Here is an 18,054-nt window from a genome sequence, read left to right as displayed (position 1 = left end):
ATGGCAATTTTGGATGAGTTGCAGAAATAAATTAAAAGTAATTTTCTTCTTTTCAACATGCAATCATTTATCTTGATAAACATTGGATGGATGTTTTCAACTGTTCAAGTAACTGATGAAGTAAAAATACAGTTTTGAGGCACTTTACATACCAAGTTTATTGCAGCATAGACTTCCATGGATTTCAGTTTATCATACCACTTACATGGCATGACATCATAGAGATGTAGGGATTATATGTAAAGCAATACAATCAAAGTGAAATTTAATGTGCTAAGTGCAGAGAGTAATAATTATCACTGTGGCCAAGTTCCGAAACTCGGTTCTGCTGTATCCCAGGGTGCTGCAGTGAACTCAAAAGGGACACCACAGGATACCACACTGATACTTGACAATTGTCAGACACCACACAACTACAAGCCTAGGATCACTGTGAAAAGAATTATTGAGATGAAGGCACTGAAGACCAAGAACAATTGATAATCTCTGCTGTCAGCGTTGAATGTAATATGGTCCTTCTTGCATGGTCAGTATAGCTGCTCATAGTAGCCCAGTCAGAGAGCACAACCAAGAATATTTGCTCTATCTTTATTGCAAACGTATCTTAACTTTGCCATAAACTTATTTATTTTGCAATTTCTCCCCTCCTTTCTTTTTACACACCAGAATATTAGGGAAACATTTCCCATGCCCTCCATCCTTCTGTGGGCTGAGATCTCTTTTACATACCAGTTGTCCAGTCTACGACTTTTCCTCCTGTCTCCCAAAGTCATTTCTACACACCATTACAGTGAGTGACTGGATTCAGTCATCGTGCAGCTCTTAGGTAGGCGACCCATGGTCACGTGCCTCATGTTCATTTATTTTGCAACCTGCAGAGCGCACACAGAACTTCAGTGGCAAAAAATATTAATTTCCAAGTGCCCTTTTATAATCTTTAAGCCCGTGCGCATTTAAAGCTTGACTGGGGAAGCAGCTTAGCCTAGTAAAATGGTTTCAGCTTGCTAAAAAAAACACTGACTTATTTGTAGAGAAGCAGAACTATAGGAAGAGCTTATGCAGCTCAACAAAGCAGAAGTGAAACCTCAAGGATAGTTATGAGAAGTCTGGCTGCTGTTGCTGCATTTGCTGCTATTGGATAAGACAAAGGGGACTCTGGGTTTCAAGAAAGGGGTGTTGTGGCTACAGGATATTGTTAACTGACCAAATGTGTGGCATTACTATGTAAGTTGCATCTTCAACCTTGTCAAGCGGGCAAAACCTTGTATTCTGTCCCTGTGGCATTGCAGTAAACTTGCTTGAAAGCAGAGATTCTCCACTCACTAAAAAGGGTAAGGGGCTTTTTTTGGATAGAAGCTGACTTTGACAAATAAACTCCTATATCTGCAGTATCATTAACAAATACAACATATTAGGTTGGAGAGGAAGCAATTATGCAACTCCACCATGCTTTGCCCAATGCTTTGGGAACTTAAAAGTAGTGTTGTCAGACTAGACATGATTGTAAATTTGACAATTGTATTCTGCATTATTTGGTTTCTCTGGGGGTACACTAACTAGCTGTTGTAGTTTGACTAGATTGTCTGTGAGCAAGGGAAGGCCTAAAGAGGAGGAGCTCATTTTCCAGGATGACATACAGTATTAATTGCTGATAAAAGTATTGATTGGTTTTAGTTAGAAAATATGTAGGTCAATTATGTCATTAAACAATCAGTGCCCATTGACCCATGTTATGGGTGGGAAGAATCCTTAGCATTTGGAAAATACTTCTTATAATCTGAGTTACAGCAACACTGATAGATATAAATGGTTAAATCTGGAAAGAGGTTCAGAAAATAGTCTGCAGGATCCTGAATTATTTCTTTCACCCTGAAATGAAGGAAAATACAATTAATATAAACAATATGCAAGCAGTAGTTTGTCCTGGGTTAAAGAAGGTGAAGAATAGCTGCTAAAAGATGAATGCCAACTTGCTAAATTGTAATGCAATTGTCAGCCAGGAAACACATGTTTTTTGGATCTGTGAACTATGCAAGCTGTAAAAGACTACATAGTTATTAAAATCCAAGCATTTCCTAGGAGCTGGCTTGATAATCTCATTTTCTTTCTTTTTTTTAGATCATAAGAGGTCCCATTGACAGTTCATTCAGCAATCGACTCAAACCACTAGTTTAATAGTCTAATTTGCTTTAAATGCCCTGCTCTCAGGTTTACTGTAGCAATAGCATGCAACTCCTTTGATCTTTGAAACCTGGAACATTTTTCCATAGAGATAGTCTTCTAACATGAAGCCTTTTCTAAAGTTTCTGCTTTTGCAACGTGTTTTCCAGTCTACATTTGTTTGGACTTTCTTCCCACAACCTCACAGGAATGCTTTCCTCCCATCCTCAAGAGAAGACACACTGCTTCAAAAACTACACCCCCTCCCCCTATTCTTCTTCCCAGCCTGTCACACAGGCCAGAAAACCTTGCTGTGTTGCTGTGGGAGGAAATTGGAGATAAGCTCAGTTGCAGAGAAAGGAAAAGATCCTCATCTGTTTGTATGTAAGAGGAGGAAGAGGAGCCACGGAAAGACACAGCCTGCAGGTGGATGGGAGGGGCAGCCATGGAATGATCCAATTGGAGCCTGGCAGGTTAATGATCTCTCTCAAACTCCTCCCCCCCCAAAAAAAATAAATCAGAAGGTCCATCTAGCAGGTTGCATTGATTTTTTCAATAGAAAAGAAAATGTTCTTGTTGGATGAGCTTCAAATTTCAGCCTGTCCCTGCGGCATGCTGGCCAAAAGATGGAGTTTCTGCCAGGAAGGCATATCCCACACAAAAGTGTCCTGTGCCTGACTGTCTCACCCTATTTTTGTATTTTTGTTTTCTTTTCCACCTTTTAGAATTTCCCCCTTTGCACAAGGGAGAGATTGCTTAAACAAACTATCTCTACCTAAACTCTTTTTTCCCCAGCTCAGCACTTTCTTAAAAGGTGCCAACCTTAAAGATTATTAAACTCAGCTCTATGACCTTGATTAGTTAATTAGCATCCTCTGCAGGCTTCCTGTCTGAAATTGGCAAGACCTTGGCCAGTTTCACCCTAAACGCTTTCTTTTGCCTCCTAAGTGCAAAGAATACCCTGAGCAAACAACTCTAAGCAAACAACCCAGACTCATTCTCTTCAATGTGTATTCTCCATTATGTGTTTTCTTATTCATTTGCAAACTCTTCCTCTCAATTGGATATAAATATTAATTTCCCCTTGATAATCATCTCAGAACCAAGATAATGATTCCAAAGTGTAGGGAATTGGCAGAAAGGGGTTCTAAGAATTATCCCTTTTCCCCAGCTTCCTTGTAAATTGAGTACTGGAAACCTTCCCCGCCATTTAAGCTCATCCACCTGTTTGGGGTCCTATTCTTCTGATGCTGTATGTAAAGAAGTAATTTCTTAATAAAGCTTTTCAAGATCTATTGCCACTCTGGCATCACCTTACTTTCTTGTTCTTTGACATCTGTCTTGCAGATTCTAAATTAAGCCTCAGCACACAGATTGATGGCACCAAAAGTGTAAGCAGGCACCAGGGCAAGGAGGATAAAGCCTTAATGTCCCTATGTCCTCTGAGCTGAAGTTAACATCAGACTAGTTCTTAAGCTTGTACAAATATACATATGGAATTTTCAAAATCTAAATGATCTTTTGTCCACACAGCATATTTACTACAATTGTTCTACACATAATGGGCAATCTTTTTTTAGAAATACAGGTAATCCTCAACTTACAACCATTCGTTTAGTGACTGTTCAAAGTTACAGTGGCATTGAAAAAACTGACTTATGACCGTTTTTCATACTTACAACCATTGCAGCATTCCCACGGTCACGTAATCAAATGTTGCTAGGCAACTTCTTTCATATTTATGATGGGTGCACTGTCCCAGGGTCATGTGATCTCCTTTTGCAACCTTCTGACAAGCAAAGTCAATGGGGAAGCCAGATTTGCTGAACAACCGTGTTCCTAACTTAACAACTGCAGTGATTCAGTTAATAATTGTAGCAAGAAAGGTCATAAAATGGGACAAAACTCACTTAGCAACTGTCTCACTGAGCAACAGAAATTTTGGGCTCAATTGTGGTCATAAGTCAAGAATTACCTGTACCATATTTCAGAACAGACTATTATTTTATGCCAGTTATATATTTAGCACCAGATATTTCTTTGGATTTGCTCCCATAAATCTTTCATTTCATTAAGAAGTGAAAGAGATTACAGGAGATGCAATATTAATTATTAGAATTTTTCCTTTCTTTTTGCTCCTCACCTCACTCCTAAAAAGATCCCTTTCTATTCTAAACCAATCAATAAATGTCCCATTTTATTTTAGGTTCAGTTGCCTGTCTTCTAAATTATGTTAGAATTTACATAATGAATATTTGTTTGTGTCAGGGAGGCATGAATACCATAGGCCAGGGGTGTCAAACTGCTGGCCCATGGGCCAGACGTGTCACGACAAAACCGCGCCCACCCCATTGCCGGCAAGGGGGAAAAAGCTCCAATACGTCACGTGACGTCGCAAGTTTGACACCCCTGCCATAGGCAATATTGGTATCTAAAGCTCTTGGGAAAACGGCTTCCAATAGCACTCTGGAATCTGTCACTACTACCGCCTCTCTGAACTTAGTGATAGTTGCTGTTGGCTCCAAGAGCAATTCCAAGTTCAGGATATAGGAAGAATTGTCATTCTTCTGAATTTTTTTCCTTTTGCCTGCAAAGTGACAGATTTCCCTGCAGTTGGACGTGATCAATGAAGATAAGTTTGTGACTTACCTTTGCGCCAGGTTTTTATTCTAGTTAGTACAATAGAAAAAGAAGAACCAAAGGTTGCCAGCCAACAAATCCAATGTAGAGATACATTTAAAGATACATAATTTAGAAAAAGATTTACTTACTCATCATTCTTTTCATGGTAGTGTTCACCCATATTCCTAATCAACTTTACTAGATCTATCACACCCGGCTTATACTGTCGTTTGACCTTCTTGTTGCCCTTCTTGCTTTCTTTCTCGTTTGACAGAAAAATCATAGATTCCAGTACTTTTTTATCAATCTGAAAAAGATGCAAAATTCTGGCCAGTTATTGGTCCATAAAACTCACTCTTTGCAATTTGGTGGATATAACAATGTTGGCTTCTGGGTGAGGATTTATGGCAGACTAGACATCCTTGAAGGACACTGCAGCAGAGATCGAAAGCCAGATAGGCACAGTCTTTCTGGATAAAGGAGAGATTCTGAGAACTTCTTCTCAAATGACACTTTATAGTGTGACTGCAGAAACATAGTTTTTTTCAAAAACTGGGAATTAAAATAGACAAATGAACTGGATGGGAATATACTTTTTTTTACTATTAAAGAGTACAGACAAATGATGAATTTTGCAAAACAAAAAATAAAGCTAATAATCGTCTGATTGTGATGCTGATTGTAACCATAAAGTGTCATTTGAGATGAACATTTTAAGGGTATCAATAGGGAAAAACGGTCTTTCACTCTTTTCCTTGCAATTGAGACATTTTTTTTATTTATTTATTTATTTATTTATTTATTTATTTATTTATTCGGTTTATATACCGCCCTATTCCCAAAGGACTCAGGGCGGTTTACAAGGCAAAATTTAAAAACAATCCAATATAAAATTAAAATTAAATTAAATTAAGTCTAGCCGCAAAAATTAAATCACAATGTAAAAACATTAAACCCCTCAGTCCAGACCAGATAGCTCAAAGAGCCAGGTTTTTAGGTCCCGGCGAAATGAACGAAGGTCAAGGGCAGTCCGGAGTTCCGTTGGCAGTTGATTCCATAGGGCAGGCGCGCCCACAGAGAACGCCCTCCCCCTGTGGATCGCCCGTCGGCAATCCTTGACCGGCGGTACCCTGAGGAGACCCTCCCTGTGGGAGCGCACAGGACGATGGGAAATTGACGCTGGCAGCAGGTGTTCCCTTAGATAATTTTCACATTTGTATTACAGTATTACCATGGCAACCACTAGAAAGTAGCAAAAAACAGCAGAGAGGAGAGATCATTAGAGCAACCTGCCGTGAGAGGAATTATAGCAGATTTATTTCAGAAAATCTTTGAAAAATTGAACAATAAGTTATCTGAATCATATGATACTAAATTGACAGTTTCTGAATAATGGATTAAAGACTTGTAAAGATGAAAGGGATGAAAGAAGTTCAGAAGATAGAAATTTGTGTAACACAAGTGTCTCTAGATATAAAACAAATTAATGACAAAGTAGAAATTCTGGATTGTAAAACACAAATTATAGGAAGAAAGCTGGAAAGAAAACTAGATAATTTGGTACTATTGCAACTGAGACAGAAGGACTTTTGTTTTGACTTTAAGAAGAAATTATAGGCCAATACCATTATTGAATAATGATTGCAAGTTGTTTACAATTCTAGTTGATAGACTAAACATAATTTTGCAAGAATTTATTCATGAGGATCAATGAGAATTTTTAGCCTAAAAGACAGTTAGAGGGTAATGCTAAAAATACTGTGGACATTCTGAAATATTTGGAGCAACATAATGAAAAACAAGGCACATTGATTTCCTTAAAAGCAGAGAAGGCTTTTGACAATTTGAACAGAGCTTCTTTCTTCAAAGTTTTGGAAGATATGAACTTTGGGGAGACTTTATCAAATAAGTGAGGTCGATTTATATTTCACAGAAACAACAAATAATTGTTAATGAAGTTCTAGCAAGGCTTGTGAGATACCACAAGGAACAAGACAGGATGTCCACTGTCTCCTTTCTTGTTTATTTTGGTTCTTGAAATACTGAATAGCAATTAAAACAGGATGAGAGGATTGTGGGAGTAAAGATTTAAAAAGAAACTTATAAATGTAGGTTTTTTGCAGATGACTTGGTATTGTTTTAGAACAGCTTTTGAAGGGAATTGAGATATTAATGGGGAAACTAAAAGATTTAGTTTAGGGGTCCCCAACCCCCAAGCCATGGCCCACTACTGGGCTGTGGCCTATTCGGAACCAGGCCAGGCGAGCAGTGGGCTGGTGTGCATGCATGCATGCAGCTCCACTCGTGTGAATGGTGGGCTGGTATGCATGTGTGCATGCAACTCCATTCATGTGACTGGAGTGCCAGCATACATTCATACAACTTCACTCACGCGAGCAGTGGGCTGGCGCACAAGCACATGTGCACCAACCTGCCATTCATGCAGCCCAGTTCCCCTCTCCTGCCATTCATGCAGCCCAGTTCCCTTCTCCCTCCAGCCAGGCTGCCAAGCCGGAAAGCTTGGAGACTGCTGCTTTAGTGCATTAGCAGGTTTTGAGTTCAACAAATAGAAATCAAAGATTTCAACAACTAACATGAAAATAAAAGATCAAATAAAATTGATGAATAAAATGGGCTTTAAAATTGAGAAGGAAGTAAAATATCTGGGTATCACTATGACAATATCAACATACAAATTGTATGTTATTTCAAAATAACCATGTTAAGACATGGAATGAAGTTTAAAAAGATATGTTAAGATGAGAGAAACTGCCATTTTTATTGCTGGGGAGAACGTCTATGATAAAAATAAATGTTTTGCCTAGAATTATGTTTTTGTCTTAAACAGTATCTGTTCTGATGCACAATTTAAACAGTGATAAAAGATATATCTAAATTTGTGTGGCAGGGGGAAACTATGAATTAAATATAAATACTGTAACATGCAAAGGAAAGAGGAGGAGTGGGTCTACCTGATTCAAAATTGTATTTTGTAGCTTGCTATTAGTGTGAATGAAAAAGTAAGTGCTGCTAAGAAATAGAAGGCTCTTGGTGTCTAAAGTACTTGGCCTGAGATTTGAGTGGCATGAATATTTGTGGAATGATAAAGTCAAGATTAAGATGGATTTTAAAAATAGTTTTGTTAGACATGCCATATTAAGCATATGAAATAAATACAAATCCAGTTTGTGCCCTCCAAAAAACCCTTTGTGAATTTCAGCACAAGAAGCATTTTATAAATGAAAAAATAATAGACAAACAAAATGGCTTATTGTCAAGGGGAATATAACTTCTGGCAGAGGGATTATTTGCCAATGGTTTTCTTATCTACAGTTATTAGAAAGATTTAAAGTATACAAAAGAACCTGAAATAGAATTGTGTATGAACATGTAATTGCTAAACTGTGTATACTTTTACTGAAATTTGAAACAGAAGAACAAGTAAAAAATGTATGATAAAGTAGACTAAAATTTTGGTTATAATATACAGATGGAACACTGGGAAATATGTGGTTGGAAAAATTAAAATTTAGAAATTGATCTAGAATGTAAAAAGGCACTTCAAATCTAAACAAGAAGGGTTATCTTATCTTGCTGGGTAGACATATGAAAAAGCCAGAAAACTTTGGATTTAAATTCACACGCTGATTCAGAGGATTTTCAACATTAATATACAAGTGGAGTTGAATCCAGGTCTCCCTGATCCTCATCCAAATTTTACATACCACTACATACATTGTCTCTCAATAATGGATGCTGACTAAACATGCCTATGATAAACTGCTCATGTGAGGCCTTAGCTGTTTGTCACTAGCAGAAGCTGCCATCAAACCTGTTAGCTAGCACAGCCAGCTCCAAAACAGGCAAAAATTGAATGCAGAAATCAATATAATTAAAACTTTAAATTGGAAGATGCAAAATAATTCCTTTTTTTTCTTTTTTGCTGTTCAATAGATTACCTTTGTTTTCCAGTCCATGAAAGGATCATTCTTACATTTCAAAGCATTCAGGCTGTCACTTTTCTTGCTTGCTTGACACGCACGTATCTCATTCCCAATATCTCTTAAGACCCTGTACTTTCTGTAGAACAAAAGGCAATTGTAAAAAATGCAGTATATTACTACTGAATGAAAAGTGTTGTGGATGATCGGTGAGACCAAGGTGTTTGTAGAATAAAATATACTTTGCATATTAACTTCAAAGTTAGGAAGTGACTGCAGGCATATTGTGAGTTCCCTCATAAAAGAGCTGATAAGAAAACCTGCACTGTTACAAAAATAACTTATCTTGGTTGGACATGGCAACCACCGAACACTCATTTATTAGAAACCAGACCAGTGAGATTTCCCCTTCTATCCCTCTAAACTGACATATTCTTTAAACACTCAATAGATTTGTGTCAGCTTTCTGGGCAAGCATACATTTGCAAACTGATCACTGGACTATGCCCATACTCTAATTTTTTAAGAGTTTTAATGGGACTACCCATTGCCCAAAAATGTATCTAAAAATAAAGATAATGCTAGAACACAATCCTCCCTTTGGCAGCATTTATCTTGTTCTTAATGAAGAGAATGTTTTATATATATATATACACACACATACATATATGTGTATGCGTATATGTATGTATGTATATGTGTGTGTGTGTGTGGAGAGAGAGAGAGAGAGAGAGAGAGAGAGAGAGACATATCAAGGTCCAAAGGAGTTACACATTGGCTTTTCATCAACTGTTTTATTTAGTAGATTGGAACAGCCTTCAGTGTTGCTTCTGGTCATGCCATCCCAATGCTCCCTTGGGATGTGTGCCAGCTCTCTGTAATATTATCTTCACCTTGTCCCCAGTGAGTGAGACAGACATAAGTCATCCTTAGCTGTACTACTACTACTTTTCCTACTAAAATCAATGTAATCAGTGTTAGCCACAAGTTGTGGCTGCTGGCTTTGTCTTTCTTAGGCACAAAGGCAATCAACACAGCTATTGTCATACAAGTGTGATTTTCTGCTTGACCTGAGGATGAGTAAAAGGTAAAGGTAAAGGTTCCCCCGCACATGCGTGCTAGTCGTTTCCAACTCTAGGGGCCGGTGCTCATCTCCGTTTCATAGCCGAAGAGCCAGCGCTTGTCCGAGGACGTCTCCGTGGTCATGTGGCCGGCATGACTAGACGCCAAAGGCGCACGGAACGCTGTTACCTTCCCACCGTAGTGGTCCCTATTTTTCTACTTGCATTTTTACGTGCTTTCGAACTGCTAGGTTGGCAGAAGCTGGGACAAGTAACAGGCGCTCACTCTGTTACGCGGCACTCGGGATTCGACCCGCCAAACTGCCAACCTTCTGATCGACAAGCTCAGCGTCCTAACCCACTGAGCCACCGCGATGAGTAGATGAGTAGAGAGCACTATAACACTGCAATGGGAAAGGCCCTTAGATTCTAGGAGATATATGGAAGCAAACACCATCTTCATAAATTCTATGATCTATTTTGTGATGGGGTTTCCCAATAAGAATACATGTACTAACTACCTTCCAAATAACTGCCTGAGATTGGGAAGGGAGGCTGTCTAACATTTTATAATATCAGAATAAGTGAGCTGCAAAGGACCTTGGAGGTCTTCTAGCAAAACCCACTGTTCAAGCAGGAGACCCTACCATTTCAGACAAATGGAAGTCCAATGTCTTCTTAAAAATCTCCAGTGATGGAGCACCCAAAACCTCTGAAGTTAAGTCATTCCGCAGATTAATTGTTCTGTCAGGAAATTTCTTAGTTCTGGATTGGTTCGCTCCTTGATTTGTTTCCATCAATTGCTCTTGTCCTGCACTCAGGGACTTCAGAGAATATGTTGTAACCCCACCCCCTCCTCTTCTTTATGGCAGCCCCTCCAATATCGGAGCACTGCTATCATGCCACCCCATGACTTCTTGTCATTAAAATAGACATATCCAATTCCTGCAACTGTTCTTCATATCTTTTAGCCTCCAGTCCAATTGTCTTTGCTGCTCTTCTCTGCACTCTTTCTAGGGTCTCAACATACAGTATTGTTATATTATGGCAACCAAAATTGGATGTCTAGTATCGATGAAAGAGAGGGAAACTTTGTGAAATAGGAGATTATTGGAATTGCAAGGATTTGGGATTTGCACTCAAAGCACCTATTAGTATTAGTTCATCTTTGCTTTCTTTTAGCATAGTCATTCTACTGTACTTATACTTACTATTAAATTTATATGCTTTATATACTATTAAATTTATATTTATATATTGTGTGGGCGGGGGGACTGGAATTCTAGAATTAGTTTCAGCTAGAGTTGGCAACTCTACATTGACAAGATAATGAATCTGGGCAGTTTCGTCTAATTTGTACTTATACCTTTGATTTTTCCTGCTTAAATGTAAAACTGCTTTTCTGCACATTAAAATTCATTTTGTTGGATAGGGCCCATTGTTCAAGTTTGTCAATATCTTTTTGGATCCTGAGCTTGTTAGCTATTCCTGCCAGTTTAGTGTCATCTGCAAATTTGATGAGTTCCTCTTCTATTCCCTCATCTCAGTCATTTATGAAGATATTGAAGAGTACTGGGCCTAAGACAGAGCCTAGTGGTACCCCACCGCTTACTTCTCTCCATGTGGATGTAGTGCTATTGAGGACTATTTGCTAAGTACTGTTTGTCAGCCAGCTACAATTTCATCTGGTGGTGATGTTGTCTAGAAATGGGGTGGTTGCCTTAAATTCAGTTATCTTTCAGAGACATATCACATTCAGTACCCTGTCTTAGTATTTTGAGAACTTTTGCTTTGATGTCTCTAGTGTGCTCATCATAATAGTTTATATGAAACATTTTAACAAATGATTAATAATATTCTTGTGAGCCATCTCATCCTTTCAAAGAAAATACAATGAGGGAATTCTGACAGCAACTTTTTCTCTGTATTAATTGCATTGTTCTCAACAATATCAGGCCATTGAGATGATAAAATGAATTATAAGTCATGTAATCAATTCCTGGAATTCAATGCTGAGGACAATTTTTTTTAAATTTAAAAGATCTGCAATGAACAGATTGCATAATTTCAGGTCTGTCATTCTAGCTCTTCTTGTAAAACTCCTTCTCCCATGGCTATTATGCTAATAATCAGATAAGTTAGCCAGTTACAAAATTTCTGGTATTAACTTACGTCTCCTTGGACCAGAAATATGGATGATAGATCAGCATTTCCAGTAGACTATCAGCTTTGGTACTTTGGTCAGTGAGTTCCAGTTTTCTTTGGAGGTCTTGAATCTCCTTATGTTCCTTTACAGTCTCTGGGCATTTTGTGGGCAAATCTTCAAAGTCCAGCTGGCCTCTCATCACAACATACAGGATAAGTTTTTGAAGATCCTGTGCGCACAAACAAATGTCTATATCACACCAGAACAATTAGAGCAGATCGCCTTCTTTAGCCACTATGCTACAGCTGGGTTCTCACAGGGCAGTAAGTTTTGTGTCCAGATTGTAGTTCATCTTAGCTAATGCAGCAAGTACCAAGCACACCCATCACCATACAGTAAAATTACAACTTGTAAGTTATGATTTGCTTTGCTCCATAGACTAAGTGGACTTAAATGGAGTGAAATAATGTTGTAGCTTTCCCAAAATGGTAACTCTGCTGAGATTCAAATTAGCACAAGGATGACTAGCAGAAATGTAGATTTGTAAAAAGTAAATTTAATTTTAAAATGGAACACTATATCTAATTTGTATTTTAGAAATAGGCCTAATTATTAAGTATAACAGGGTATGTGGGTTTTTCAGAAATAAAAATACCATAACATATATTAGGTTTTTATGGAAAAAAGCTTCTGTAAAGGCCAGAACCAATTTTACATTTTTTTTGTTCTTTGGAGATTATAATTATATTTAATATTCTGCAGAATACAGAAGATTGGAGACAGATAAAGATAATTATTTACCTGTAGGTCTTTTGAGATTACAGAATATTTCGTATCATCAGTTATTTCTCTGCTCTTATCAAAGTCTGCTAGAAAAATCTTGCCAGTGACATCTAACAAAGTAAAAAAGAAATTGATAGAAACAAAGTATAAATTCTTTGAAAACTGAATTGAAGTAATGGCAGCAATTTTGCCACTATCTTTTGAGAAAAGTCCCATCAGCAAAATATATTTATTTTGCATAAGGCAAGTGATCTGTTTTTTGAAATATTGTCTTACTTCATATCAACCTAATGCACAAAAAATACTTAAAATATTAAATCATTATTGCAGTGTTATGAGAATGTACTATGCTTGGGCCTTGTCCATTGCCTATGACTCAAGAGAAGCTTGTTGATTTTTATATCTGCTTTTGATTAAATGTAATTTATTTATTTTTATTTATTTATCTATTTGTAAAGTTTATTAGCCACCCATCCTGTCACACAGTAACTCTAGGCACCTTACAATATTAGCCTAGACAATTTAATATAAACAGTTTTTAGTAAACAAGCTACCTTCAAGCCATATTGTCAGGACCCACCCCAATCCACATCTTAGGAAAACAAAAACTCTTGGAGTCAGTTCTGGTCCAAAAGGAATTTTTACTAGGACATGCTTGGTTGTGGAAATACAAGACAGGACTTGGTATTGTTTTACAAACTGAAACTTTATAAAGAGTTCCCGGTTCAACCCCCCTTCCCTCAACCCCATTTGGTCAGCCCCCATCATTTTACTTTGTGTCATCCCTTTTGTGGGAAAAAGGAACTTCGAATCTTTATGGTTATTGCCTTCTTCCTCTACAGATTCAAATGGAGACACAGGCCAGATGCCTTCTTCTCTAACCCTCCCTTTTGTTCCCCCAGTTCAAAAGGTTTCCCTTGGTCTTTGAAATAACCTAAGGCAGGCTGAATCCACATGCGCTCCTCCTTCCTCGGGAGATGGCAGAATCCATGGGGGGGGATGTTTTAAACATACATTTATGAATGTGATATAAATGGATTCTGACACATATATTTATCCAGGGATCAGTTCTGCTCACACAATACAATTTTAACTTGTCTTTCTCCCCGGGCCCTTCAATCTTGTTCTGAGGGTCCAGATTTTGATGGCTGCAGAAGGGAGGGGATAAATAGTTGTGCACTGAAGGGAATTCCCACCAGCAGTGCACCAATTCAATTTCACACAAAGTTAATGAAGCTGTTTTGTTTTCACTAACTACAATGAAAAACAACACCCATTTAGGCTTTTGGAAGAGTTACCCTCTTTCATTTGTATCTTTTATTGGATTTATTGCAATTGATTGTTGTGAGCTGCCCAAATTATTGGGCAGCATCAGCTAATGTGAGGGAAAGGAGTTTACTCTTCTTTTCCATTCTAATGAGCTGAGAATGGGTGAACCTCCTCAGCTAACATAGATATGAAAGACTTTTTCTGTTCATGTATAAAGCATGAACAGATGTCTGAACTGAATCTGAGTTAAAGGATTGTTCAGAAAAATAAATTACTGTTAACTTCCCCTCACCATGCAGTCACTACAGACAGTTTTTTCTTAAATTCAGCTCATTGCCAATGCTGATTTTAGAACGAAGGGAAAGTCCCTGAAGGAAAGACAGCATGATGGGGAGGAGCCATCGCCTCTTCTCAACCTTTCAACCTTCAACTATAAAAACGAGATCCTGTCCTCCCCTTCATTTCACAAGACTGTTGGAGGAGAAGGAAATCATCAACTTTCATGGGGTACTGACAATTTTCTTTTATGAGACAGATGACCAGCCAAATTACCTTGGGGTGACCTTTGGGACTTTTTTAAATGATAAGCAGTTTTGCCACCTATGATGATGAAATTGTTAATGGTTTGCTAAAGCGCCAAACTGGGGCTTTATAATATTATATAGGGAAAGCTGAAAACAACAAAACACTCCCTGCAAAACAAATTGTGAATTTTGCTGTTCCATATATAGCCTATAAAGTTAAGTGGATTACACTGGAATAAATGGGCAGACTGCCAAAGAAAACACCAACCTATCAAAATGTTACTTGGGTGCAGCTCCTGATGGCCAAATCCAAATGCATGAAGTTCCTTTACAGCCTGAAATATTTTTTTAAGAATCTTTTTGCTTTCCATAGTTATGCTGTTTTCTTCCTTGAAGTACTCTTGAAGATTCTTTTCGCACAAGGAGAGGCACAGGTAGAGACAGGTCTTCTTCTCTTCACAACCACAAAACTTTACCAGGTATTTGCTGGTTCGGCATTTCTCAAGGCACACTTTTTCTCGCTTGGCATTTTCTGCATCCTTCCAGAATACCTTCACAGCCACCTCTTCTCCAGCATAGAATCCCAGGTAGACCCCTCCTTGGGTGGTCTTCTGGATCCATAAATCTTGATATTGAAAGATCTTGAGCTTGCCAATCATAGGACGATGCATTCGATTGAGTTTCTGGAGTTTTGATCTCCAGCGTATGCTCGAGAATTCCTTACATATTTCTGGCTGCCTTGGACTATCTGGTGATTCATATTTCTGAAGAAGCTCTATCATATTGCTTTGGTAGGTTCTACGGGCAATATTCAGGACATCATCATCTACACGTGCTCCTTTTTCACATAGTAGCATTGCTATTACTTCGTTTTTCTTCTTCACTGCTACATGCAATGCTGTTTCATTATTTTCATCAGCATCATCAAGATCAACTTTATCAAATTCTAATATGGCCTTCACAAGGTCCAGGCTTTCTCTTTCAACAGCCAATATGAGCACAGTTTTCCCATTTACATCCCTCTTATTGACGTCAATGTTGTTTTTCAAAAGGAAAAGGGCTGAGTCTTCTCTGCCTTTATTCCATTTTTCGTCCTCAAATAGAGCATGAATCAATGCATTTGCATCTTGATTGTCACAGATATTTACATCAGCATCCATTTCCTCAACCAAGATTTTGACCAGAGCAAAATGGCCATGACTGGCAGCATCCATCAGAGCTGTCGCGCCTCCTTTTTTCACAGCCTTTTTATTCTCATCAACTTCACGGCGCTGATTTACATCGGCCCCATTCTTATGTAAAAATCTCAGGGCCTCCTCTTGCCCATACCAAGCAGCCTCCATGAATGCGGTGAAGCCATTGATATCATACTCGTTAATATACGAGCCTTTATCAAGAAAAAGTTGCAAAAGGTTCACATTGCCTGTCAATCCTGCTAAAATAAAAGGTGTGGCACCATTATCCTTCCGAGCTAATGGATCAGCCCCATTTTGCAGCAGAAACTTAACAATGTTTTCAGAATCTCTTTGTACAGCACTATGGAGAGGTGTCCAGCCATTTTCCACCTTTGCGTTAATATCTGCTCCTTCTTCCAACAGCTGCTGAGCAAGCTGAAGGTCACCTTTTTTCACAGCAATGTTTAATTTTGCTGCCATGGCTTTTCTGCAGGCTTCTTTCAGTTCTCAAGAAAGAGGGTTATATTAGATTTCCAGGTATTCTTATTACTGTATATTTAACATAAACATGTATACAGTTATGGAGACATCAACAGTTTGAATAAATGAAAGAACTATTCCTACCCAGAGTAGAAATTCCTAGAAACATCTGACTGACCATTATTAAAACAGAATACTGAATGAACTGCATAATCAGATGCGTATTTTAGGCTTTAACTCAGAAACTTGACTATATTCAATAGGTCTTATTGCCAAAACGTTTATGACTCCAGTCTAAATTAGATTCTGGAAGATGAATCCCAGACTAGTATTATGCCTTGCTATGCTAAGAACAATCACCTTAATCTTACTCAGCTGAGGAGTGGGGTTGGGGGGTAGGGAAACACACCATAAAAATTACAACTGCAGTACTGTGCAAAAGTGTTCGGCAGTTGTTCAAAAATCCTGAAAATTAAGAATGCTTTCAGAAATAGGAGTGTTGACTTCCGGTTTGCCATCAGCGCCTGCGGATGCATGGAGGTGAACTCCATCTTCAGCGTCTAATTTCATCCCACTGGGGGACCTTGGAAAGGGTCAAAAGTCCCCCTGTAGGGGCGACGAGCGAGAAGGGGATCCCTGCTTGATCGCAGAAGAGCAGCAGCCCTTCCGCTTGATCTGGGGCAGCTCTCCAAACTGGCAGGGGAAAGACTGGCCATAGCAATATGGCTCGTCATTAAGCTGCTGACAGCTGAAGTCAAAATTACTACCAAGCACCTTTAAAGCAACGTGGATAAAACTGGGTGAGATCTGATCTTCTCTTTAAGACTCTAAATATCTTTCCTGCAAAAGCTGCCCTAAGTATTTTTCCCCCTGTGAGGAGAGAGGGAATTCCTGCCCCACCCTCAATGAACAGCAACAACTGACTACCCAGGGGAAACAAAGCAATTATAAAAACAACTTTAATCTAATTGGATGCATATACTTGTGAAATTTCAGGACTAAAAGTTTTCCTAAGTTTTCTTATTCCTATTTCTACTGGATACACTGATTTTTATCTAAAAAGAAAAGAAATAAACTTTGAAAAACTATTATAAAAAGGGGGGATTTAAAAAGTTTTAAACAGCATCGGTGATATCTTGTGGCGAAGTATGGTATTACAACTTGTTACTGACTAAAAGAGACTTGGCTTGAAGCCTAGAATTCAGAAAAAACTTTGACCTTAACAGATGCCACCTGTGAAAACCTCAGCTGTAAAGAAGGAACTGCAGGGTGGCATATCTGGCCTGTTTGAACTATGAAAATAAACCTTTACTGATTTTCAGAGCTATATCTGAGAAATTGTTTTCCTATTTCTTTACATGAGAAGTATTATACAAGTTGATGGAATACTTTGGACTATAAATTATTACTTAGCAAACAATTTCCACTATAAAGACTACCTATAACACGTCACATACCTAGCTATAAAAACAAAAAAACCTGTTTTTAACGTTTGATTTTAAAATTTTCAACTTAATACATTATCAAGAGAATATGGATGAAGATCAGGAAAAAATCCTTATGTTGAAATCAATACACGAAACCATTCTTTCAGCATGTAACAAAATAAGAGGCAACATAAAGGAAAAAGATGCCAGCTTAGATATACAAACCCAGATCTTGACTACAACCAAAGAACTAACAATGCAGCAAATAACAGAAGAAGTGGAACAACTAAATACTAAGACAGAAGACCCAACTGACCAACAGATCCAGTGAACAGGAAAATTAGAAAAGAGAGTGACAACATTGAAAATGGAAGACTTTTTACATAAATCAGAAGAAATTTGAGGAAAAAGTAGAAGAACAGATTGAATGGAAGATAAATTTATCAGGACAATTGTGGGAAACTGG

At 38.1% G+C, this 18,054-nt stretch overlaps 1 protein-coding gene across 3 annotated transcripts in view; it reads right to left on the bottom strand.

The window, feature by feature from the left end:
• Positions 1-138: 138 nt before the first annotated feature.
• RNASEL (ribonuclease L) overlaps positions 139-18,054 on the bottom strand; it is a 26,145-nt gene continuing 8,229 nt past the window's right edge. Inside the window, exons 2-7 of one of the 3 annotated variants that reach the window (XM_083359645.1) lie at positions 14,775-16,230; positions 12,732-12,823; positions 11,957-12,159; positions 8,742-8,862; positions 4,932-5,089; positions 139-1,869 (exon numbers count right to left, since the gene is read on the bottom strand). In XM_083359645.1, coding sequence (XP_083215771.1) covers positions 1,731-1,869; positions 4,932-5,089; positions 8,742-8,862; positions 11,957-12,159; positions 12,732-12,823; positions 14,775-16,161 — 2,100 coding nt within the window. In that variant the 5' untranslated portion in view covers positions 16,162-16,230 and the 3' untranslated portion in view covers positions 139-1,730. The other 2 variants (XM_083359646.1, XM_083359647.1) reach the window with 2 other exon arrangements.

The sequence above is a fragment of the Vipera ursinii genome (genome assembly GCF_947247035.1).
Source record: "Vipera ursinii genome assembly, chromosome: 3".
In the NCBI taxonomy this organism is placed as follows: Eukaryota; Metazoa; Chordata; class Lepidosauria; order Squamata; family Viperidae; genus Vipera; species Vipera ursinii.
The sequence above is the reverse complement of the archived record's forward strand: the minus strand, read 5'-3'. Positions and strand labels throughout refer to the sequence as shown.